Source organism: Sphaerodactylus townsendi, linkage group LG12 (genome assembly GCF_021028975.2).
Source record: "Sphaerodactylus townsendi isolate TG3544 linkage group LG12, MPM_Stown_v2.3, whole genome shotgun sequence".
Lineage (NCBI taxonomy): Eukaryota > Metazoa > Chordata > Lepidosauria > Squamata > Sphaerodactylidae > Sphaerodactylus > Sphaerodactylus townsendi.
This window is the reverse complement of record NC_059436.1, coordinates 6,110,586-6,136,825: the sequence shown is the minus strand read 5'-3', so window position 1 is coordinate 6,136,825 and position 26,240 is coordinate 6,110,586. Positions and strand designations below refer to the sequence as shown.

The window sequence follows — 26,240 nt, the reverse complement described above, 5'->3', positions numbered from 1 at the left end:
AGAAAGGAGAGGTCATAACTAGAGGAGGAGCTAATTGTAACTGAAGCCTAGTTGTGACTTGTTTTGTTAGTAGGCTGTTGTGTTCCAGTAAACACAGTTCTTATAATCATCACCGCCTCCAGTACTGAAATGAATTTTTGGCCAAAAAAAATGGCAGATCCTGAAAAATGTTGAATTTTTCCAGCATTTTTTTTAGCTGCTTCAGCTCCACCACCATTTTTGAAAAATGGAGGAAACCTCTTTCTCCTCCCCTTTCCCTCTCACTTACCTGCTGAATGCTGGTTCCAAAGTCCGCATGTGGGCTCGTACGCAGCAGGCGACCAAGAACTGAACGCTGGGATTTTGGAGGTTGCAGGCAACAGCAGAATATTATGCAGCTTTGAATTTTTCAGGATCAGGTTTAAAACACCCTCCAAAAATTGAAAAAGCAAAAAAAGCCCCGGGGCGGGGGGACACTTCATACTGGTAGGGAGGTTTGGCTTTTTTCAACTTTTTCGAAAATATCTGGGTTTTTTCAAGCCAAACCCAAAAAAAACCTGAAGAAAATGGTACACACCACTAGTACTGATCCTTTACCTCCCTAAAGATGTAACATGGTGGCAGAAGTTGGCACACATTTGCAGACATCACAGACACAGCATACTGAGTACTCAATAAAATAAACCAAAACCTGAAAGTACAGTAATGCTGAAGATGGGTGTAATTAAGGCTGTCAGCATAGCCTCAATAAATGATGAAAGATGTTGAGAGCAGGGCCTGGAGGGGGGGGGGGAGTTCACGGGTATGACATCACTTCCAGATGACTAAGAATTTCTGCTAATCTCTGTGATAAAGACCTCAGAGTCATGAAGGGGATTCCTGGGGCTTCACAATGGAAACTCTTTTTTCTCCCTCCTCAGTTTCTTGAGAGCAGGAGATTGGGGACATGGGCAGGGGTTTATCTGCAACAGGTTGGGCAAATGGTAAACCAAAGTGTCATCATCAACCACTGCCTTTAACTGGCAGCGGTTCGTGAGGAAGCAACCGGTGAGTGGGTGGCTCCTGTAGGGCTGGCACAGCTGCTGGACCTGGGCTTAGCTAGCTGCCAGCAGTCCTCCAAAGCAGCAATCCACCACGAACTTTTCAGGTATTAAATGGCCACTCCTGTTTCTTCTTGTCAGTCGTTTTCTACCACTGAGCCATGGCCAATCTTGACAGAAGGAGCTCAGTTACCACTCGCTTGGAAGGAAGAGGAAGAAGTGAATGAGAGATAGAGGGGGGGGGGTCGTCTCCCTACCCAAGACAAGTTCTTTTTAAGTTGCGTGTGTCAGGTGAACATTAGGGTTTGGAGTAGAAGCTGGTTGTGTGTTTTACTGATCTGCGAGAGGTTTGTGAATTCCCTGCACGGTCACATGCGTGGGCACCACCTCAGGCCATTATGGGAGATGAGACAAAGGGGTTTTTTTAATGAATAAATATAATTAATAGGGTTGAGATTGGGGAGGGGGCTGTTTCAGTGTGCTTGAAGCAATCAGTGCTGGCTGTGCACTGGGTGCCTGTGATGTCAATGAACTTAGCTCCTTCTCTGCTTTCTAAGGTCACACGCATAGGTGCCATGCTGGATCATTATGGCATATGAGGGGGGAAATACGCACTCTCCAGTTTTACCAGAACTCAAAGCCCTTGTCTGGAGCAGCAGTGGTGTAGTGGTTAAGAGTAAGTGCACTCTAATCTGGAGAACCAGGTTTGATTCCCCGCTCTGCCACTGGAGCTGTGGAGGCTTATCTGGGGAACTAGATTAGACTGTGCACTCCAACACATGCTAGTTGGGCAAACTTGGGCTAGTCACAGCTCTATGGAGCTTATTCAGCCCCACCCACCTCACAGGGTGTTTGCTGTGTGGGGCGGGAGGAAGGGAAAGGAGATTGTAAATCCCTTTGAGCCTCTTACAGGAAAGGGGGGCTATAAATCCAAACTCTTCTTCTTCTGAGCAAAAGGAGGCTGGATTTTGAAATACAGGAGGCCCAAACACTTCCTGTTCATAGTCATGGCCTGGGATTTTGATTACCGAGTCATTTATACGATGGTACGAGGGGAAAATTAGCTTTGTTTGGCCTCACACAGCTTTCATTTTAATGTGCAGGTGCCAACCCACATATAGACTGGATTGAGCCTGGATGCTTTGAAGTTTAGAACTGACTACCCATGGTTGGTTCTAAGATCTCATGTCTTTGTCAAGATTTAAACGTACATTATTTTCACACTATCAATGATTAAATATTTTCTTTGAGATTAGGTGGTCCAAAAAAAAATTTTCTGCAAAAGCAGTCAAAAAATGCAAAAGAAAAGAAGGGAAAGGAAACAACCGTTGAAGGACTCCCTTTCCTTTTTTTGTCATTTTCAAACCATAAAAATGCCTATTGTTATGAAGGGCTCATAAATAATCTGATTTTGGCAAGCTTTCATATCAAACAGAAAATGAATAAATTAAACCTGATTTACAGCCCTTTTCTTTCTCTCTTTCTCTCTCTTTTTTTATTAGAGCCGTTCCAAACATTTTATGGAACAAACGTGCCAGACGAATGAAGCCAAATGGTTTAAGGCTCTGGTATTGATATTATATAAATTAAGATATTTTAATTTGCATAGTTTAATTAACTAATATTGCCAAGGAGAAAAGGGAGGGGGGAAAAACAGTGGTAGTAATGACTGTCTGCCTCAAATGAATACAAGCCGTTCCTGAATGTAATTCTGCACCCCATCTTCCTTACAAGATTTTTGGCTTTCTTAACTGCTAAGATGCCTGCTGGTGCTTTATTCTGATGCTGAGTTGCCAGTTTTCCTTTTACCCTTTGATTAGGAATCTCAGACTTTGAGCTGTTTCCTCGGTGGAGTACAGAGGTTGGGCCCAGGGTCCCAACCTTGTCTTGTCCAACAGTCACAAGTGAGTTGTGGGTTATCCTCAGTTCCATGGTGTCCAATTTAGAAGAGCTCCACCCCCCACCCCCCACCCCCCACCCCCCACGCACACTATTTTCCTGACTTGGGGTATGATTTGGATTTATGGGGAAACCCACAGTGTACAAATGGGTTTCACAAATGGAACAAATAGCCCCTTCCTTCATTAGTAAAGGTCAGGAAAACAGTGCAGGGGGGAGGCTGAAGCAGTCACAGTCATGATCTGAATTGGGCACCTCATGCATTGGAATTGAGAAGCTGCAATTTACATGCAGCTGTTACACTTAGGACACAGCATGGGGTCCCTGGACCCAGCTTGTGTACTCTGTACTGTAAGAACCAGCTCAGTGTAGTGGTTAAGAGCAGTGGATTTTAATCAGGTTTGATCTCCCACTCCTCCACACAATTGGCAGACTCTTATCTGGTGAATTGGATTTGTTTCCCCGCTCCTACCCACAAAGCCTGCTGGATGACCTTGGGTTAGTCACAGTTCTCTCAGAATTCTCTCAGCCCCACCTGCCTCTCGAGGTGAGGTGTCTGTTGTGGGGAGCAGAAGGGAGTTTGAAAGCTGCTTTGAGACTCCTTACAGGAGAGAAAGGCAGGTATAAATCCAAACTCTTGTTCTTCTTTTGAATCAACATGTGATCACTACTGTAAATGGAGGTCAAATCGGCTGACTCTCGGTTTAATTTGGGGAACAATATGTATATATGTATTTGTACCCTAATGAGGACCCAAAGTGGCTTACAACACTATTCTCTCTTCCATTTTATCTTCACAATAACAGCCCTGCGATGTAGGTTCCTTCCAGCCCTAGGGTTGAAAACTGTTTGGTTCAATGAGCCAGTGAGATCCTTACCAAATGTATAATGCTATCATTTTACCTTGACAGGAGAAAGATTTCCCTTTCTGAACTCTGAAAACTTCCAAGCATCATTGGTACTAGCGAGCCAGTTCAGTGTACGATTTGGTATTCTAAGAACCATTGGAGGCATTGCACCTAGAAGGGGGGTGTGACTGCTTTGGATAGTGCAGAAGTCTCTGAAATTGTCCAAAAGTGTCATCTTAAAGACTATACCACTGGACTCATATTTCATTTCGCTGTTCATATTTCATTTCGCTGTTGCAGACTAAACAGCTCCCCCTTTGCAATCTTAAATAGTGAACACCTAAACGCATTTTTTTTTATTTTGGCCATTGTTGGGCTCATAAAAGGTCTTTATAAAATTGTGCCCCCTGCCCCCGCCAGCTCAACAACCCAAGGCATGTGTGTTTTGAACTGTTAGATGTCCCTGCAGAATAGACAAGCGAGGGTTTGCTTTTTTCCTCCTCTTCTTCCTAAGGCGCTTTGATAAGTGTGTTGAAGCCTTACTCCCCTTTGCACAATCCATCCTGTAGAATTTCACACCAGGAAGCATCTCCATTACATCAACAACAGGAAGATCCTACTGATTTACCACAAAGAAAAACAGCTGTTAGTCACACATCAAGGGAATGGAAGGGATGGGGGGAAAGAAATAAATTGTTCCTCCTCTCTCCAACTCCCAAAGTTCACACAGTTCTTTAATGTTAATCACCGGGCTGCAGAGAGGATCCAGGGCCTCTCAGTTAATAGTCCCTTTTCCAGCTACGGGCTTGCTCATGAAGGACTAATTGCAACTTGAAAGTAAATACTGTATTTTGATCAATGCCAGAAATATATGCTGCCTTTATTTTTAAAGGGGGGGAAAACACTCTTCTCTTTTGCTTGTCATTTTACATCTTGTGGTTTTGTCAGTTGTTTTAAAACATGTCTCCTGCAATAAATAAGATCATCTTTGTGCACTTGTTCAGCGGTAAGGAAGAAGGCCTTTCTACTGAGCAAGGTAGAACTTGCAAAGTGTGTGTAGGGGGAAGAAATTGCTGACACAAACACATTTTCTTCCCCGGAGTCAGCTGAAAGGGACTGTTATGATTTGAGTAAAGGCTCCCATCATGTTGTTTAAAGGAGAGCTAATAGATGATGATTTACCCATAAAATAAAAGGCGTGTAGCGAACATCCAAGACCAAATGAAACAGCTCCTTCTAAAAAGCCTTTGAGTCATCTTTGTTCCATTAAGGATTGGAGCTGAAATATTATCTGCTCTTGCCTGGGGGTCCGACAGTCCAAGCTAAGTGGAGAAGGGCCCTGATTCAGGACTCTAGTTGAGCTAAGCAGGGCAGGCAAGTCTATGAATCAATAGGAAGTGGTCAATTCAGGCCCAGGGGATTCCATTTTCCTGCCTCCAACCTCCATGTATCATTTTTATGCTCAATCTGGCCCAGAACAGAGAGCGTCATGTTCTCTTGTTGTTTCTGGGGCAAAAAAAGTCTGGACTTAAGCCCTGTTCCACATGTTACCACAAATGTACATACATCCTACATACAGGGTGTTGTGGGTTTTCTGGGTTGTATGGCCATGTTCCAGTAGCATTTTATGACGTTTCACTAGCATCTGTGGCTGGCATCTTCAAAGCGTCCTCTGAAGATGCCAGTGACAGATGCAGGTGAAATGTCAGGAGAAAATGCTATGGGAACACAGCCATATAACCTGGAAAACCCACAACACCCTAGTGATTCCGGCCATGAAAGCCTTCAACAATACATCCCACATACAGTTGCCAGTCTCTTAGTGAGCCCTGGAGATTACAATTGATTTCAAGACCACAGGGATCAGTGCCCTTGGAGAAAATGGCGGCTTTGCAGGGTAGACAGTGTGGTATCACATTCCAGCTGAGGCCTTTCCTCTCTTCCAACTGCACCCTTCCCAGTTCCACCCCCAAATCTCCAGGAATTTCCAGATCTGGACTTGGCATCCCTATGTACATGCATACATCTATTCTACAGATGCCAACCTGCAAATGGGCAAACCAATAACTTTCTCTGTTGTGGCTCATATCTTGCAGAATGGCCTGCCTGGGGAGGTCAGGAAATGTCCCACTCTCCTGGCTTTCTGCAAACTATGCAAAACTGAACTATTCAACTCATCTCTGTATTCTGGAGATCAGTTGTCATTCTGTGAGAATTCCTGGCCTCACCTGGAGTTTGGCAATCCTATTTACAGAACTGAAATGACCCCTGGGGTGCTATTTGCCCTTGAAGAATCTTGTATGGGGGACGGGGGCTAGCTTCCTAGCTGCCCCAGGATTGCTTTAATAAAAGAACCTTAGGAGATCCATTTGCAAATCTCTCGGACAACTTAGTTTGGTCATGGTGTCTAGGAAGGAGAGAAACATGAGAGCTGCACTAAGAGGCAAACTGCTTTACAAGGGAAATTTAAAATGGAAAAGAGAAAGCAGCTTGCTTGTCCAACAGTGAATTAAACATTTCAAAGAAGTACACGAAGAGGAATGGAACAAAGTGAAAACAAAACAGGCTCTAGAGTAGGAAATAGTTGGGAGGGACCAAAGGCTAAGTGAGACACTCAAATCAGAAACATAGGGTTGCCATTCTCCAGGTTGGGCACAGGACAGTGGTGGGATCCAAAAATTTTAATAACAGGTTCTGATGGTGGTGGATTCAAACAGTGGCGCCATCGCACACACGCACCTCCAGTCCCTATTGGGCAGGGAGGTTGCTTTAGTAACCCCTTCTTGGCACTCAGAAAAAAAATTAGTAACCACTTCTAGAGAAGTGGTGAGAACTGGTTGGATCCCACCTCTGGGCACAGAGATCTTCTGGAATTACAACTGATCTCCAGGTGGTAGAGATGAGTCACCACTGAGGAAAAGGCTGCTTCAGAGGGGGGACTCTATAGGATTACTCTCTGCTGAGGTCCCTTCCCAAACTCTGGCCCCTTCTGCACCTGCAGAATAATGCACTTTCAATCCACTTTCAATGCACTTTGAAGCTGGATTTTACTGTGCAGAATAGCAAAATCCACTTGCAAACAACTGTGAAAGTGGATTGAAATTGCATTATTCTGCACGTGCGGAAGGGGCTTCTGTCTTCCCCACTCTCCACCCCCAGATCTTTATCAACCTGGAGCTGGCAGCCCTAAGAAACATTCAGAATTCTCCAAGAAGGACCTTCTTACAAGTTGCAGCTTCCCCAACAGTGTAGCAATCTGATGGGAAAAGCAATGCATGGTGAAATGTTCTGTTGCATGCTACCCTTTAACGTATAATTAACCTCTCCCAGTCTGGCCCTGGCAACCCACCATTCTCTTCAGGCCTGTAGCCATGCACATTTTTGCAAACCAAGAAAAGCAATTCAGCCTGACAAAGAAGATTGTTTTTCTCCCATGTTTAAGATCTTTCAGCATCTTGTAATTACACATTGGCCAGATTTCCTTGTTGAACACATAGATTAGGGTGTTTGTCACGCCTTGTACATATTTCCAGTTTTGTTCCAGCATTTTAAAGGCATTCCACAAGAAGTGCTTTCAGGAGACAACCACCCCCTCCCCACCACCACCAGCACAATAACCAAATTTTTAAAGAGTTGAAAGAAAAGAAACACAAGCTGTAAGCGAAGGCAAGGGACTACTGGAAAAGGTCCATCAATAACAGAGCTTTCTGCAGAGTCACTAACACAGAAAATGTACCAGTAATGATGGATGAAGGGTGATTTCTGTGGTGGCCACTGCCCTGAGAAAACTAACTATTGGCACCAAATACATAAGCGTCACATTTCTCAATACATATGGCCCAAAGCACTGGCTTTAAACATTCATAGTTCTTTGATGCCTCTTTTTGGGTGCAAGGTCAATGATAAATACTTAACCCAGAGGACAAACTGCAAGGACAACCCTCCAACAGTGGGAGCTGGCGTGGTGGAGGGCTTTGAGTGTCAGGCTAGGATCTAGGGCAGGGGTCTACAACCTGCGGCTCTCCAGATGTTCATGGACTACAATTCCCATCAGCCTCTGCCAGCATGGCCAATTGGCCATATTGGCAGGGGCTGATGGGATTTGCAGTCCATGAATATCTGGAGAGCCACAGGTTGCAGACCCCTGATCTAGGGGCTAAATTGGACATCTGTCAGGTCGAGGTTCCCCAACCCAACTTGCAGGTAGACATTATGTCAGGGAAATAATGTTCCCAAATGCATCAGGACCTGATTTGGCTCAGGAATGCAGTGGAGGTGGACAAGGGGCTTGAACTGTCTCTTCTGGGTTATTTTCCTGAGCAGAAGCAAGGGGCCTATTTGTCCCATTGTGAGGTCCCTGGACACTGGCTGCAGCATGTGGAGCTCTACATTGGGATGAACCAAGCTTCCCTGAAGCCTTTTGGCTCCTGAATCCCTTACCCCCTGCATCATGCTCCTGAACCAAACTCAACCCCAGTGCACTGGGATGGGAATGCTAGTGCCCCGATGTATTGTCTGTCTTAACTTGTGGCAGATGCATTCTCTACTTTGGCCTTAGGACAGCCAGGTTCAATTTCCTGTCCATCTATGAATATTGGCCCTTCCCCCAGACCAGGGGTAGGGAACCTGCGGCTCGAGAGCCGCATGCGGCTCTTCTGCCCTTGCACTGTGGCTCCACAAGCCGAGCCGCCGGCCCCATCCTTGCCCGCCCTGCACGCAGCAGGGCGGGAACGCGCAACTTTCTCCCACGGTTGGCTGGAGAGCCTCACCCGCGGAAAACCTTCCTCTCTCACCTCGCCCGCTGGAGCTGGGCGAGGTGCTCCCTAGTGGCCGGAGCAAGGAAGCTGAGCCACCGGCTTCATCCTTGCCCGCCCTGCAGGCAGCAGGGCGGGCGCATCCACGCGCTTCTCAGAATGAGCAGAGTAAAAGGTTAAAAAAAACCCTATATATACAGTGTTATCTTTATTTTAAATGTCAAAAATTATTTGCGGCTCCAAGTGTTTTCTTTTCCCGTGGAAAACAGGTCCAAATGGCTCTTTGAGTGTTAAAGGTTCCCTACCCCTGCCCCAGACTAACCCACCTCACAGGGGTGCTGTGAGGAAAAGAGGCCCTTGAATGCTGCTCTAAACTCCTTGGAAGAAGACAGGATAAATGTAGGGGATAAATTCTTGATGGTTCCTTTGGGAGCACTCTTGCTGGTTTGTGGAAGAATGCTCAAGATGCTTGGAAAATAAAATCTACTTATATTTGCATTCTAAAGCAACTGTGCTACGCAATAAGAATGGATTTGTGAATGAAGGAAAAGCCAACTCTTCTTCTTCTTCCTTAAACTGCTGCTTCAAGCGTGTCCATGCTTGAAGCATGAAGGGATGAACCAGTGTTTGGCTCTTGTGGCCCTAACTTATATCCCTGAGTAGTACAAATTGCCACTTTGGGATCAGGAATGAGTTTTCCCGTAGACTGAGTTGTTCCACCGGGCTTTTGGAGTGTCCAGCCACTGATGTGCCCCCTCCCCCCCCCCAGTTTTTTCGGGGGTCCCTTTAACATCAGTGGGACTTGCCATTACCCCCCTTTTTTCTTTGGGAGGGTTTTAATGGGGGTTTTATTGCTGGCGCCTTTTGTATATTGTTCGCTGTTTTAATGGGGTTTAGTTTTTGTATTTATTGGAGCCTGTTTAATTTTACTTTATTTGCTCCCTTATTATAGTTTCTGTGTTATGGAATAATGTTGTACACCGCTCAGAGCCCTACGGAGGTGGGGCGGTTAATAAAACAAACAAACAAACAAATAAAATTGGCCCAGGGTTCCTGGAGGTTTTTTGTTTTCCTCTGGGTATATAGCAGGGACACTGTGGGAGGGAAGAGGTAGCTGTGAATTTCCTGCACTGTGCAGTGGGTTGAACTAGGTGACCCTGGAGGTCCCTTCCAACTGTATGTTTCTGTGTTTCTGTGCTTCACTCCTATGCCAGACTCCTGTCTGCAAAATACAGGGCACTTAAGAGCTTCAGTTTGTGTGTCATAGCATCCTGTTGTTCAAGCTGAGGCCACTGCTTTCAAAGAACATCCCATGTTTCATTAAGAACAGTGATTTATTATGGCAGATGTGGTCCTTTCTGTTACCAGTCTGATCTCAACATGCCACAGGAAGGGCATTCCTCTTGCAGACTTCCTGCGAGACTTCCGGTTCCTTTGATCAACTACTTGCTCCCTTGAGACCTGATGTTCTCCGCTTGATTTCATGTATTATTTTCAAACTGCCCCAGTGTTATTTATCATGATATGACTACCCTCCTCCCCAGCATATAGTAGGACCCACTGAAGGATTTGCACAGGAGTTTTTTTTTTTTACAGCCATCTAGCAATCTACACATGACCTGGGTGATCTATGATTGCCGGGCAGGGTGTAAAAGCTAAAATCATCTAGAGAAAAAGGGCCAATTGTGATCAGGACTGTCATGTTGGAAAGGGTAATTCAATCCCATGCACCATTTTCATGATTCAGATGATCCAAATCTTTCCCTCCCACCCTGCCCCAAAGACACCCCACTTCAGAATTCATTGCAAAAATGCTTGATGCTTGGGAAAACAGAATCTGCACGTGAAAAAGAAAAAGATAATCAGATTCCATAATTCCCCACAATACTGGTCGATTAGACAGGACTTGTCATCCTCTTTGATCGTTCAATGGCATTTTATTCCTGCCGACACTCCTCTGAACTTGCTGTTCAGTTGTCAATAAACTGGTAACAGGTCTGCGGTGATGCCTGCTAATGCTTCACTAGCTCTCCTCTTACTCCCCGGATAAGACAGTTTTATTTAGAAAGAAAAATGGCCTCAGCTTCAGTCTGAAAGCCATCAATACAATGGCGCTTTAATTATTCTCACACATGCTTTCAGCAAAAATAAACTGCTGGGCAGGCAAAGTCTGGAAACAATGCATTTACAAGAGCTAACATGGCAAATAGCTAGATTGTTGGACTGGTACTGAGGAGACCTGGATTCAAAGTCCCACCTGACATGAAATTTTCTGGGTGACCATGAACCCTGGGGTGGAATCCACTAAAAAACTAAACAGTCTCTAATAGTGTGTTATAGATTTTATTTGCAGCCACCATGCTGAGCCTTCTCTGGTGGTCCTTAACCCAAACCAAGGGGTTTCATAAAGTTATTTTTGATATATGTCTGTAGGTCCTTATGGTCAGTAGGTTGTCACCATGCAGAAACTAACCAGTAATGGTTTGTTTAAGGGTCCTCCACCTCCTATTTGAGAACAGGAGTAACAAATCTCTTGTTCCCTTCTTCTGAGTTTTGGTTATTAATCATGTTACTAATCAGACAAAAATACTTCATCTGCCCTATAAACACAAAGGAATCCTGAGGTAAAACAGACAAACAAACATTTATTCATTTGAGGTTTAGCTAGAGCAGTGAACCTTGAAAATATATACAAATGTCACTTTCAGATTCAGCTGGCCACCGTATCTGCTGGGCCAGTCATTCTCAGCCTAATTTACCTCAGAGTAGGCCTGCCTACCAGGAGGTGAGACCTGGAGAACTCCCAGAATTGCAGCTCATCTCCAGACTACAAAGATCAGTTTCCCTGGAGAAAATGGCAGCTTTTAAGGGTGGGCTCTATGGAATTATACCCTGCTGATGTCCCTCCCTAAACTGTCACATCAGGCTACAACCCCAGATCTGCATAAATTTCCAATCTACCTTGGAGGGTTGTTGCGAAGATAAATTGAAGGAACCATGTAAAGCACCTGAGGAAGGAAGGAAGGAAGGAAGGAAGGAAGGAAGGAAGGAAGGAAGGAAGGAAGGAAGGAAGGAAGGAAGGAAGGAAGGAAGGAAGGAAGGAAGGAAGGAAGGAAGGAAGGGAGGAAGGGAGGGAGGCAGGAAGGAAGGAAGGGAGGAAGAGCAGAGCGAGCAGTGAGCGAGCGAAGCGAGAAACTAGTGAAGCAAACCTGAGCAACAGAAACGAACGAATCAGAACGAACGAACAGAGCAGAAACCGAACGGTGAACAGAATCAGTCCTTTGGGGAATGGAGACCCAGTGGGACTCTACAAACCTCAGTGCAATGCAAAATGCTTCAGAGGTTTTGTCTGATGAAGAAACTCTTAGGAACTGGTTTAACATTTTGCCTTGCGGGCTCTGAAAGTTACAAAGCTTCCCTTAATGCTAGTATCTACTCGCTGACAGCAGCTAGTATGAGACATTGCAGAGGTAATGTATAATAATTCAGACATAGATGTTTACCTCTAGATGCCAGAACTTAATGTTACTGTCAACGACAGAATGTCTGCCCTGATCATCCTTGAGCGAACATTTTCTGTGCAATTGTTTTTTAAAAGGACTTATTTGAATCCAGTTATACTGTTGCTTGGAGTCTCATCCAACTGCTGAAGCTGTTCCTAAAACTGAGTAGCAGCCTGGCTCTTCAGCAGTGATATTGTGAACGTAAGAAGTTAAAAGCTCCATTTGTTTCTCTCCCATACCCTTCTTTGTAGTCAGCACAGCTACTTGTGATGTTGGGGAGGAACAAATGAAAACATTCCACGAAATTTAGTATCAAAAAGCAGTTGCGGGGGAACGCTGATATGTATCTGGGCCATACTGCTGGTGAAAGGAGTTAACTCTTCCCCCATACATAAACATCATGTTCCTCATCAACCCTCCTCAGCACAGGAGAGGTAGGCATGTGCCTTTTTTACCCCGAACAGGCCTAAAAACAGCCCTTGTTGGATAGTTGTGTGTGGGAAAGTAGTGGTGGTAGGGACAAAGATTAAAAAATCTTTCACAACACTGTTGCCTCGATCTATATCTCCCCTCCTGCACCATAACTCAATTGTATCTTGGGAGATCCAGTCACAGCTTGACTCTAAGATTTGGAAATTAAGGTGTTCCAAAATTTCTGCACTGTACCCTACCAGCTTTTCTCCTGAAGGAGAAGAAGAGTTTTACATTGATATCCCACCTTTCTGTCCTGTAAGGAGACTCAAGGTAGTTTACAAGCTCCTTTCCCTTTCTCTCCCCACAAAAGACACCTTGTGAGGGAGGTGAGAGCATTCTGAAGAACTATGACTAGCCCAAGGTCACCCAGCAGGAATGTAGGAGTGCGGAAACATATCTGGTTCACCAGATAAGCCCCGGCCACTCAGGTGCAGGGTTGGGAATCAAACCCGGTTCTCCAGATTAGAATCCACCTGCTCTTAACGACTACACCACGCTGGCTCCTGATGAAAGAGAGGAGTCCCTTTTGATAGCCCCAAAGTTTATGCTAAGAATTATGGGTCCCATGAGGCCAGTGGGGTGTATTTATCCAAAACCACAGCCAGGGGGAGCTTGTCCCATCCCCCAAACTCCACATGGAGTTCAGAGGCACACCTGTTTGACACTGGGCTCAGCTGGGTTTTAAACTGCAGGCTTTGAGCTCCACCTGGCCAGGCTGAGCCCAATGTCAAACTGAGTGCTGGATCTGACTGGGTCCAGCTTTATCCTGCTGGCTCCCCTACCTACCAAGCTTCACCTGATCTTCAGAGGTAGAGCTTGGGCTGCTGTGTGAGCCCAGTTGAATGCAGGCTGGGTTCAACATTCAACTGCCTATCTGCCCCTGAACTCCACAGTGAAATTAGAGGTTGCAAGACACTGGCTGGCAACCCTTAAGGAGCAGCACCTGGGACATGTACCCTGCCTTTGCCCACCCTAGACATGCCACTGTGTGGCCAGGAGCCATCTGAGATGGTGACTAAGAAAAGCTAACGGTATCCAGTCCACTGTGCCTTAACTCTGTGGAGTACCTATCTGATATATTACAGGGTAGAAATAGTAAACATATATCTTTACACTTTTGTCCATTCTTTTGTTTCTCGGGGGGGGGGGGTTTGGGGGGGAGAAAGGTCTGGCAAAGGAGTCCACCCAGGACCCACCTTTGTGCGTGTGAGTTGCTGTTGCTACTGGCCTGCAGCATAAGCAATCCTTATATTTTTCCGCTTTGCTTACCTCTCCTCTTTCTCTTTCCTTTCTTGAATGGCTGCATTTGAAAAGCAGCTCCCTCGTCGCGCACCTTTTGCCATTCATTTGGAATCAGGCTTGTGGTCATTTTTGGAGAAAGGTCTCACAGTGAAGTAGAACCGACAGATCTTGACAAGCCGAGTGATTGATTGTGGTCGGGAAAGTGGTACTTGAGGCATGCCATGTGACAAGGCTGCTCTGCTCAGGGAAAGTGTGCCAAGTCCCTCTTCCCAGAACTCTGAGCACGTGGACTCTGGCTATAATGGGCAGCCATATACACTTAATAATAGCAACATTGTTGCAAACTAAAGCATCTGCCAGGATCTAATATGATTAATTATACAGCATGCTCCCCCTTTTTTTTTTCACTAGGTAGCTGTAACCTAAAACCGGCATTCTACAAACGAAAAAGAGGAGGGGGCAAAATTCTGTTTCCCAGGAATGGAAGCTTTTCTCCCCCCCCCCCCCCCCCGAGGCCTGCAAAGTGTCTACTCACAGTCAGAAAACTCTCCGGAAAGCCTGTTCCTTTCCATTCTGCCAACCCTGCAGCCAACGATTGCCGTGTGGTGTTCCGTTGGCAAATTCTACGCCGTCACTTAGAAATACATGAAAGGAAATGGGAAACTGTCAAACAATCTGAGTTATAAATCTGTTAGTAGTATGCCATGCCAATCAGAGAGGCAGGTTTTCTGGGGATTCAATGGGTAATTTGTTCCAGATAAGCCTAGGATTTTTTTAAAAAAAAAATATCGTAGCAATGACATCACCCTGAATGTACTATGTATTCGCCCTTTAGCATTCCTGCCTACGAGCTGACAGATTGGTTCAGTCTGTGCTGTCTGATATAATGCTTCCTTTATAAATGGGAATCGGTCTGACTGAGGCTGTGATTCTCAAAACCACACACTTCACAGCAATCACACAGAATCACATGGAAGCCCCTTTCAAACTGAGATCAGCAGGGGTTGTGGCTGAGTGGGGAGGCACTTGGCTTGCTTCCAGAAAGTCCCTAGTTCAATCCCTGGCATCTTCAGTTCAAGAGTCTCAGGGAATGTGCATTGGAAATACTCCATTCAGACAGAGAGTCATTACCAGTCAGGTGGACTAGTGATCTTACTTCCTTGGTACCGAACTGGATGAGGCAATAGTTTGACTTGGCTAGCCTGATCTCATCAGATCTTGAAAGCTAAGCAAGGTCCACCCTAGTTAATACAAGATGGGAGACCGCTAAGGAAACCTAGGGCTGATATTCAGAGGCAGGCAATGGCAAATCTTTCTTCCCCTGAAAATCCTGTGAGGTCACCCTAAGTCTGCTTAGGGATGCTTCTTATGCCTTTTGACAGCACTTTCCAGGGCCGCTTCCACACATGCATAATAATTCACTTTCAATCCATTTTCAATGCACTTTGAAGGTGGATTTTACTGTGCGGAATAGCAAAATCCACTTTCAAACAATTGTGAAAGTGGACTGAATGTGCATTATTCTGCATGTGCGGAAGGGGCCTATGGCAGGTTCATCTAGAGGGAAAGTGTTGGGGTTTCGACTGTGAGCAAAGTAATTACGGACATTATACTGCAGAAATCCCTGCTGGTGAAACAAGGGGATGCCACTCAAAACAGAGGCCTCAGCTCCTGTGCGTTGCGGATCTGTAAAATTATTTTGAAGTGATGGTTAATGCAGAGGAATCACATGCAGAGGATTTGGCTGGGTGATGCCTAGTCATCAGATATGATACAACTCGGACAGCTTTGGTCACTGTTTCCCATGCAGGCGATATGAAGCCTCCCTGTGGACACATTGTCCAAGAAGTCTCAGAGCATTCTTAGAACCAGACAGCTCACCTTTGCTTAATTGTCATTGTCTTTCAAATGATTGTGGGAATCCACCTTTTGGGGAGTCTTGGACCCCCTTTTCTAAACTATTGTGGAAATCGACTCCTTGAAATGTCCTAACCGTGAAATATTGATGGTGCTGTTTTTTGCTTCTTCCGCAGCGACGCTTCTTATGCCATCCGTGTCTGCCTTCCGTTTGTCTGAAAAGCTCATGAATCTGCCTGACCATTACTAGATCCTATCTCTGCACTGAAATATTATCTGGCAACCTATGATTACTTTTTTCCCAGCAGCCTTGAAGAATCTCATACTGTGCTGCAGTATCCATGGTCAAATAAAGTGAGTTTTCATTTCCTTGGGTCCAGAAATTCTCTCAGCGCATCAACCTTCTTAAAGTCCATCCTCCCAGTTGATAGGCTCCTGTGGAGAGGCTTGCAAGCAAGTGTACTTCTATTTCTACCATTATATAGCTGCAGATCTACCCTCTGCAGTCACTGGTGCTAATTCACTATAACCACAAAGCTGGAGCCCCAAACAGTGCCTAAGGAAGGCAGAGATATCATTCCCTGAGCCATAAAAGTATATTTTATTTTTGATCCTAGAACCTGGGCAACATCACCTTCTGTCACTGAATACTGGGGGCGTTTGTCTTTGGAGGAAACATGCTCCAACCACTAGGTAACATTATCCAGTGTGGTTTCTCTTTTACTTAACACAACGCCTAAAATCAATCTCCAGCTCCAGATTTATTAATTTGACTACTACATCTTTGTTTCCTTCCATTCTCCACTTTTCAAGGTTCCAGTTAGAGATAGAGATCCATCTGAATCACTCATTGATGCTTTTTGACAGAGTAAGACCATTGATTTCAATGGCCAGCAAAGAGTGTAACTTGGCTTATGAGTTTCAGAGCAACTGGAGACCTTTTTAGGTATGCAAACAGTCTGAATTAAGTCTTCGTAACATCTCTTCGACTCTATCTTACGACTCCTACAGACCTGGACTTTCCATTATTTTATTTATTGATTTTATATGCCGCCCTTCTCCTCATGGGCTCTGGGCAGCTTCCAACACTAAAATATAATTACAATAACCAAATTTAAAACATGATCTAAACATATCTAAAACCACCTAGCAATTTAATTGCAATAAAAACTGTACTACAAGAGGGAAGGTAATGAGGTAGGAAAAGAAGAGGAGGCCAAGATGATAAAAATTGTAGCTGCCTCAACCATACGCATGATGGAACAGCTATGTCTTACAGACCTTGTTGAACTTCATTGGACAGAGTCTTCCACCAGGTTGGGGCCAGGGCAAAGAAAGCCCTGACCCTGGTTGAGGCAAGCTGGACAATTTTTGCTCCAGAGATCACCAATAAATTTTCATTCACTGAATGCAGATATCTTTAGGGGACATACCAGGGAGATACAACAGTCTCCATAAATACAACAGTCCTAGAACGTTTAGAGCTTTAAAGTTTAGCACCAGAACCTTGAACTTGATCCGGTAACCAATGACGTGCTCATCTTCCCCACATGCGTACTTTCAAAGGGAGGCATAACATCAGCCGGATGAAGAGCACTCAAAAGCTTGCTCGCTACTTTGGGATGCTTCAATTCAACCTGATAAATGCATTATTGTTGCTTCAATAGACCAGACGTTTGGCAGAATAGTGGAGAACAGTAAGATGGGTCCTATATATTTTTTCTTTAATATCACATTTCAAAATGAGCATTCCCAAATAAAAAAAAGCAATAAAAGCTGGAGAGAGGCACCGAGCCCTCCGCTCAAGATCCCTCCGCTCGTCAGATGAGTCTCACAATGGGAACTGTGACCAGGGATGATAGAGAGGCACCGAACTGTGACCCCCCCCCCCCCACCGAGAGCCTAGTCCTTTGCACTATGCGGTTATGGAAGCTGTTTGGGTCAGCAAAGGATTGAGATTACTAGCTTACAGTATTCCATAGTCCAAGGCCAGGCCTAGCTGTTTGTAATCCCATGGACCAAGGTATTAGTTTCCTTTACAGTGCAATTCTAACAGCAGTTTTCTGGGAGTAGACCCCATTGAAATCAACCTGAGTAGGATCCTGAGTAGACCTGCTTAGGATTGTTCTCTTAATCAAAGGAACTGTCATAGTGTTTTGCAGTATTTGTGCCGCACAAATAGCAATGACAAGAAAGAGCCACAAGTTGTGAAAGAACAACAGAATGCTGTTGACAGTCCTCATTACGGTACTATATTTTTTTTACACCAGTTTGACATAAAAGGTTGGGATGAGGGAGGAAGCATTCTGATCACTGGTTTCTCCATCTGCTGATAAAGCAAGTTGCCTAATGTTGCATTCTGGGAAAGAGCAACACAAGCAGAGTGGTATAGATGCGATTGTTCCGGTAGTACTACAGAGACCTGTATTGCAGTCCTTACTCCTACTGTGGTATGCTAGGTGAGCTGGGACCAGCCACTGGCACACTTGTGGTCTCCTTCGCATTGAGCATACAATCCCTTTGGGCTGGATTCTTGATACTGGGTTACACACATCTTTCCCTTCTTTAGAACTCACAGCACTCTCAGTATAGAGAATCCGTGCAGTTTCGAAAAGCTCTCACACTGCAACTTTTCTTCTCCCTTCCCAGAGAAAGCTAAGGAGATCCCAATGAGCTAGGCTTCCTTAGGGCTTTCTCACCCCTCCCCGCCTTCACCTGCCCACACCACAGCAGTTCCTCACAGTGTTCGGGCCACCATTTTGGAGCAATCAGAAGGACTTTTTAAAATACGCAGAAGGTCAGAGAAACTAACACGACATTGACTAGATCGAGCAAAGTTAAGTTACTTTGCTAGATCTGGTCAATTTCATGTAAGTTTCTCTAATCTTCCGTGTATTTTAAAAAGTCCTTCTGATTGCTCTGAAATAATTGGTCTGAGCTAGGTCTGCACAGGTAATGCTCTTTGTGGTCAAACAGGTTTAAAATCTAAACTCTGGCAGCAGATAACCTCCCCAAATGGAGGTTGCATGGAAGGAACAAGGAAGGGGTGGGCAGGCAAAATGGTGGCTTGGCTCAGAACACTTTGCAGGAGGAGAATCTCTGTGCAAACAAAAAAAACGCAGGAAAACCCTACTGTGAAGCAAACAGCCACAGGGCATGTATAAATGACTTTTATCCCTCAGCCCAACCCAGGGTTGTTGTGACAATAAAATCTGGAGGGGGGATGGAATCATGTATGAATTTAGATCCATCAGTGGCTGTTGGCCATCACAAGCTAGTGACCTACAAGGAGTCATAGGAGGCAGGGACAATTTGGAAATTCCACACCTTCCTTCTAGGATTCAATAAGCTCTGAAGCAGTTCCTTCAGAGCAGCACTGGTGTAGTGGTTAAGAGCAGGTGCATTCTAATCTGGAGGAACTGGGTTTGATTCCCCGCTCTGAACTTGAGCTGTGGAGAATTCAGATTAGCCTGTGCACCCACACACACGCCAGCTGGGTGACGTTGGACTAGTCACAGCTTTTCAGAGCTCTCTCAGCCCCACCCACCTCACAGGGTGTTTGTTGTGAGGGTGGAAGGGCAAGGAGATTGTAAGCCCCTTTAAGTTTCCTACAGGACAGAAAGGGGGGATATAAACCCAAACTCTTCTTCTTCTTCTCTTCCCTATCCTCCTTTCATCAAGACTCATCTACTGTCAATGTTCCATACTCTTTGAGCATGTTCAGTCTTCATCAAATGGGTATCATTTTCTTTTGGTTAATCTACAAAGCCATACTTTCTACATATCCAGGTCATCCTCCAAGTAGACAGGAAAGCTCCTACCCTTACCTGTGTGTGGTCTCACTGTGTGGCTTTCATCATCCACACAGGAGCCAGCCACTAGACAATTACAGACATGACTAGGTGGAACCTACTGTTTCACAGGTAGTCAACCTTTGTCAGTGGTATCCTACACAGTTACACTCCTCCAAGTCCTTTGATGTGAAAGTGCAGAGGGTCAATCTCAAGGGGAGGCACCGGCTTTTGTGTTCTGTGTCTGGATGTATCTAGTTGTCCACCGTGTCTCCCTGTATTGCCCCTCAAGATCCCTCCGTTCGTCAGAGGAAAACCTGCTGGTGGTCCCTGGCCCAAAAGATATCCGGCTGGCCACCAGGAGGGCCAGGATCTTCATAGCCCTGGCCCCCACCTGGTGGAATAAGTTCCCCAGTGAGATCAGGGCCCTGTGGGACTTGTATTGTTTCCAACAGGCCTGTAAGACGGAGCAATTCCACCAGGCTTTTACATCTGCCCAGCCGGGTTTGACGTGAATTAATTTAATCGTTAGTGGCCTCCTGGGGAAGCAGAAGGGGGTGGGTTGTCGCCATCTATTATTACTGATTTTATGCTGATTATGTTTTTATGATTGTTGTTGTTCTGTACTATTTATATTATTGCTGTTGAACGCCCTAAGCCCTGTAGGGGAGGGCAGGCAATAAATCAAAAAATAAAATAAAAATAAAATAAATGTGTCTTGAGGGTTGCATGGTGCATTTATTTGATCCAGAAACAAGCCTGCACTGCAGGGCTACTCAGGGCAGACCCACCCAACAACACCAAGGGATGAGCCATAGGCTTGCCCTTTGCCTCTAGTGGTGCTGTAGAAAGCAACAATTGGTGAACTGACATTACGGCTGATAAAGGATCTGAGATCAGCAAGCTGAGGGAGGGGGGTTCACTCTGTTTGGTCCTGGCTGTCAGGGACGCTCCAGGGCAGTGGTCCACTAAGAATTCTGCTGGTAAGTTAAATGGTCAGTCCACCCCAATTGGTCCAATCTGACACTGCTGCTCTTATTTTACATATCCATCCATCCATCCCTTCTAAAACATAGGTTGTGGTGGTTTTTAGACAACTCTGGGTGAGCGTGTGCATATGCAAAGTTCCATCAAGTTGCAGCCAATTTATGGGGATCCCAGCAAGTAAGAAGCAGAGGTGGCTTGCCATTATCTTCCTCTTCAGAGTCGTCCTCAGCAGACTCCCTTCCAAGTACTGACCCTGCCTAGCTTCCAGGATTGGGCTATACTACACTGCCTTCTCTCCCATGGACAACTCTTTTAGCAGCTCGATTGACTAGGAACCGCTTTGGGGTCGATTAAAAGCTGTCTTGTCTATTTAGCTCGCCCCACTTAGCTGACTCATCGTTCCAGGCCAAATTATTTGGGCAGGGCGCTCTCATCAACCTGCATTTGGGGCGGGGAGACGAGAACACCTAGCGAGTTTCTATCTAGCGATCAAGGCTTGCAATTTTGCAGCAGACACTTCCCGACTCAGGGCGTCGATCCTCTCAGCTGGCCAGCCAGCAGATTTACCGGGGGAGTGGGGGAAATTCACCACAACCCTTTCTTCTGGAAAGGAAGTTTAGAAGAGTCACTAGGAAGTGTCTTAGCTTGCAGGGACTCATCCCGGATGATTGTACCTGAAAAGCCCACCGATTCTTGTCTCCCTCTAAATTGAGTGGCGAGGTCGGTGAAATGTCTCCCCATGCCAACTTTCCCCACGGCGACTCCCTGCCTGGCCGGGAGCGAAGGAGGAGGGAAGCCAGCCGCGCCCCGATCTGCAATGTGGAGCCGGCGGGGAGCCGCAAGACAGAGGCGCGTTTTGGAAACGCAGCTCCTCCTCGGCCTGGGCGCAGCCGAGCCGTTGCCCGCCCGAGAAGCGCGGGGGCCCTTTAAGCGCTCCTCTTCCTCCCTGGCTTGGCTCCCCCCACCGGGCCGTGGCCCCGCCCCGAGGCCCTTGGCACGTCCCCGATTGGTGGGCAGGGCCGGTGCCTTTGAAGTGTGCTGCAGATTCGGAGCTATTTGACGTGCGGCTCCGGGAACGCGAAGGTTTTTTTTCCGTCCGTCGCGCTGGGGCCGGTGCGGTGGTCCCGGTCGCCCCTGCCCGGCTTTGCGCGCTGCGGTGCTCGGCTCTCCTCCCTCTCCCCCCCTCCCCGGCCCAGCCCTTCCCGTCCCCACCCCCGCCCTGCCCGGCGCGCTCCCCCAAATGAGCGGTTCGCCCGCTGGATCTAACGCCAGGACTTCGCCCAGCAGCAGCAGCAGCAGCAGCAGCAGCAGCGGAGGCCAGAGCGCGGCGGCGGCGTCCACCTCTCCTCCGGCCGCCCAGGCTCCGGGAGCCGCGCTCTCGCACTTGCCCCCGGAGGACCCCCTGCGCCAGGCCAACCGGCTGCCCATCCGCGTCCTGAAGATGCTGAGCGCCCACAGCGGACACCTCCTGCACCCGGAATACCTGCAGCCCCTCTCCTCCACGCCCATCAGCCCCATCGAGGTCAGTAGTAGCACTCGCCCCGGCTAGCCCGTCGGCAGCGGTCGACGCTCGGGGGCCGCTCACCTGCTGGCTTCCGCGGCGGCTGCGCCCCTCGGGCCTCTCGCCCGGCGTCGGTTTTGGGGACCCCACCCGAGGACTCGGCGGAAAAGTCCGCCCGACTCCTCTCCTTCCTCTGCCTTCGTCTCCTGGCGTTTGATGAGACGGCCGCATTTGCAGCCGCCCCTTGTCCCGACTTGCCAAATTCCCCGCAAGACCAGCCCGACGCCGCGAGTCTATTTCCGTGGTGTCTTTTTAAATCCTTCTTTTTATTCCCCCAAGGGAATTTGAAATCTTTGCAAGGGGGGGGGGGGGGGCCAAGTTTGCGAGGCGATCTTCTCGCGCTTCCCAACAGCCCTTCCTTCCTTTCCCGAGCCCTTTGCAGCGACGCAGGATTATATAAATGGGCGGGGGGGAGTGTTTTAATTTTTTTTGCGCTGGAGTCGTGGGGGGAGGTGGAATTTTCCGAGAGAAGCGGACTTTGCGCGCAGTTGGGACCCCTGGGGTGGCGAACGTCCAGGGCAAACTGCCCGGCGGTGTCTGCTGCTTTTGGTGGGATAAAGAGTTCCGAGTTGTGTTTGTGTTAAGGGGCGATGATAGAGGGGAAAGGGAAGCCCCCGGAGGAGAGAGTAGCCGGGCTGCGTCCTATAGGCCTTTCCGAATTGTGTTCGGGCCCCCGGGGGAGGGGAGGCTTTTAGTGTGTTGTGGGGGGATCTGTTTTCCCACCTTGGCCTTACCTTCCTTTCCTTTCCTCCGCGCGCCCCAGCTGGACGCCAAGAAGAGCCCGCTGGCGCTGCTGGCGCAGACCTGCTCGCAGATCGGCAAGCCGGACCCCCCGCCCGCCTCCAAGCTGAGCTCGGGCTCTTCCAGTGGCCTGTCCGGGGCGGACAAGGAGCCCGGCAGCCGCGCCTCCTCGGGCTCCCTCAAGCAGTTGGGCGACCCCCCCGGCGACGACAAGTCCAGCTTCAAGCCTTACTCCAAAGGCGGCGGCGGGAGCAGCGGCGGCGGCGAGCCGCGCAAAGAGGCCGGGGGCGGCCAGCCGAGCCAATCCGGCCCGGGCGCCGCCGAGAAGACGGGCTTCCGAGTGCCCAGCGCCGCCTGCCCGCCTTTCCCCCCGCACGGCGCGGCCGCTCCGGCCTCGTCCTCTTCGTCCGCCTCCTCCCCGGGCGGCTCTCGGGGCGGCTCCCCGCAGCAGCCGGAGTGCAAAGGGCCCGACGAGAAGAAAGAGCTGGAGGGGGTCGCCAAGGCCAGTCCGGAGGGCGCCGGGGGCAGCCGGGCGGGCAGCGGTGCCTCGCCGGGCGCGCACGCCGAGGCCTCCTCCGGGCGCAAGTCGGAGCCGTCGGCCCTGGCGGCCTCGGGCCACGTGGCCCCGGTGTCGCCTTATAAGCCGGGGGGCCACTCGGTCTTCCCGCTGCCGCCCTCCAGCATCGGCTACCACGGATCCATCGTCGGGGCCTACGCCGGCTACCCCTCGCAGTTCATGCCCAGCCTGGATCCTTCCAAGGCCGGCCTGGTGGGCAGCCAGTTGCCCGGGGCCTTGGGTCTGCCCGGGAAGCCGCCCAGCTCCAGCCCGCTGACGGGGGCCTCCCCCCCTTCCTTCATGCAAGGATTATGCCGAGACCCCTATTGCCTCAGCTACCACAGCGCCTCCCACTTGGGCACCGGCAACTGCTCCAGCTGCGTGCATGACCCGGGCAGCCTGAAAAGCGGATACCCCTTGGTGTACCCCACGCACCCGCTCCACACCGCCCTCTCCTCCAGCGCCACGCCCAGCCTGCCGGGGCACCCGCTCTACACCTATGGCTTCATGCTCCAGAACGACACCCTGCCCCACATATGCAACTGGGTGTCTGCCAGCGGACCCTGTGACAAGAGGTTTTCCACCTCGGAGGAACTCCTGGCCCACTTACGGACCCACACCACTCTGCCCGGGGCGGAAAAACTGCTGGCTGGCTACCCTACCTCTGGGCTGAGTTCTGCGGCATCCTGCCACCTTCACCTCCCGCCCACCGGCCCGGGAAGCCCCAGCTCCTTGCCGGGATCGCTGTCTTTGAGAAGTCCACACACTTTAGGGCTAAACAGATACCACCCATACGGCAAGAGCCATTTGCCCACGGCCGGGGCATTGCAGGTGCCCTCTTTGCCCACGGCTGGACCTTACTATTCTCCGTATGCCCTATATGGCCAAAGACTAACTTCAGCCTCTGCACTTGGATATCAGTAACTAAAGCACATCTCCCTGCCCCTGTCTTGTGACCTCTCTTGCCCCTTGCCCTGGACTATATATTTATTGACTGTATGTTAGCTTAAAGCTGGGAATATAAGTGCATTAATACACCAATGAATCAATGGTATGCAAAAAGTCTGTGTTTCCCCACACCACAAAAAAAAATCCTTTATTTTTTGCAGGTGTTGGGGCTCTTCTTAATTTTCTTTTTAAATCCCCCTTTAATTTCTTTACGATTCTCCTGCCCTAGTGCCCTTTTGCATGATTCTCGACAGCAGCAGCAACGACAACAACAGAAATGTGTTTCTTCTTCCTCCCCTTCCCTTTGTTTTATCTTTTTTAAAAAAAAATCAGTTTCTCTTCCTTTTGTACAGTTACTAGAAATGTAATCCCCCCCTTTTGTGTATTGTGTTTGGAGGAAGGGGCGGCGAGAGATTGGCTAGGGATGGTTTCGGCTTTGTTTGGTTTGCAGAATCGGAAGGTGGGTTTGCTTTGCTGGGTATCCCTAGCTGCTGTGTGCCATCTCCTGGGGGAGTCCGAGGGAGGAGCCTAGCTCCGCCAGCAGCTTGGCTAAAACTACTGTTCTTTGTAGACAGGATCCTTCCCTACACGGCTCTGCGTCCTCAGAGCTAGCGGGTGCCCCTATATAGACAGTATTGGCCCGCAAACCCAGCGGGCACTTGGATTGTTGCTGTTACAGAGAGGCCCAGGAAGAGTGGGAAGCAAAGACAGTACCACAGGGGCACCTCTCAAGGTTTTTTTCCCTTTCAAAGACCTGGATTTAAATGAAATTGGCATATTCGAATGACTGGAATAGAGCAACTTTTTTTCACAAGCGCCAAATGGAGAACTCAGAAGAACTTTGCTCAGTATAGGAGAAGCTGGAGCATGTAAGTGAGTCCAGCTCACCTAGGGGGCCATTGGACCCTCCTCTAGAGGCTCAAATCTACATACCAAAAAAAACCCTCACACAAGCCCTCCCTAATCCCCCCCCCCCAGTTACTCTTGCCCTATAGGAATGGAACAGATATTAGGGTGAGGAGCTTGCCCCCCCCCACCCCCCCATCCCCAGTCTGGAAGGCTGTGGATCATTTTGGGTGACTAGAGCTCCATTCCGGTAAGTCTTATTTTGTTAATAAATGAATACTTGGCTATATCTATTCTGAAGTCCGTGCTGTTTTACATTCTCCTTTGTCCCCTGCTTGCGTTGTACACCTTTGGTATACAAAACCATACCCTTTCCCCCAAGGAATCAAGTGTCAATGAGTTTCTTAGGTGATATCAGTAGAAATAAGTGGAGATTGTGTGAGGGGTGCGTGCATTTAGGCCTGGTCGAGCCCTGCCATAGTATAAACACTGCAGAAGGGATAAAATGGACTTGCCATTTCAAACCACAAGCAGGAAATATTTTGAAGCTGCAATACTGTTGCAAATAGAAAACTAGCACAATAGGCAAAGTCATCTTTCTCGTTCCAGAAGGGATTTTGTATAGGGGAGCAGTCAAAAGTGATATCTCCTCTCCCGTAACCCAAAGGAAAGCTGTCTCCTCTCTGTTACATGCAGTGCTTGGGTCTCCCTGCCTCTCCTACAAGTGCTTTTCCTGTACCAACTTTGTTCCCTGAAGCTGGGACTTGTTCTCATTATAGGAAAAATACAAATCAAGGGCGCAGTAAGACTTCAGAGAAGGGAACAGCTGGCGACTTGAGCAATGAAAGCCTGCATCACCATCTAGTGGTAGAGAAAAGCGGTACAGTGAGTGTGGATTGCACAAATTGTGTGTGTGAAACACCTTTGCCTGTCAGTTGCTTATGCTCTATACAGCGCCCTTTATACACCTACTGATAGACAAACAGTCGGCAGTTAGATGCCTCTCCACCGTTTTATTTCTTTGAGCTTTTATTTTTAATTACTGTGACAACTGGTGGTACCAGCCACAAACCCAGATGCTCTTGCAATTTAAGGAGATTTCACCTGTTGTAGAACACTGCTCAAGCCAGTACCTCTAGGTAATCCAGATCTGAATCTCTTGATCGTTTTTTTTAAAAAATGAACTGTAAAGAGTACATGGGGAAGGGAAAATA

General features: G+C 47.9%; 1 protein-coding gene and 1 long non-coding RNA gene across 2 annotated transcripts in view; one reads left to right on the top strand and one right to left on the bottom strand.

Annotated features, from left to right (window-relative positions):
• Window positions 1–22,365, bottom strand: part of LOC125442125 — a 64,172-nt gene extending 41,807 nt beyond the window's left edge. The window contains exons 1-2 of the long non-coding RNA XR_007245945.1: window positions 21,960–22,365; window positions 14,275–14,373 (exon numbers count right to left, since the gene is read on the bottom strand). This is a non-coding gene — a long non-coding RNA (uncharacterized LOC125442125). The remainder of the gene's footprint in view (window positions 1–14,274; window positions 14,374–21,959) is intronic.
• ZNF703 (zinc finger protein 703) lies at window positions 21,407–25,315 on the top strand. Its single transcript, XM_048513275.1, has 2 exons — window positions 21,407–21,896; window positions 22,699–25,315. The coding sequence occupies exons 1-2, from the start codon at window positions 21,615–21,617 to the stop codon at window positions 24,154–24,156; spliced, it is 1,740 nt and encodes a 579-aa protein (XP_048369232.1). The 5' UTR covers window positions 21,407–21,614; the 3' UTR covers window positions 24,157–25,315.
• Window positions 25,316–26,240: the final 925 nt, after the last annotated feature.

Bases quoted from the DNA above. Each gene is read 5' to 3' on its own strand.
- ZNF703 (XM_048513275.1), top strand. From the start codon at position 21,615: ATGAGCGGTTCGCCCGCTGGATCTAACGCCAGGACTTCGCCCAGCAGC. The intron at 21,897-22,698 runs GTCAGTAGTAGC...CGCGCGCCCCAG, and splicing joins CGCCCATCAGCCCCATCGAG to CTGGACGCCAAGAAGAGCCC.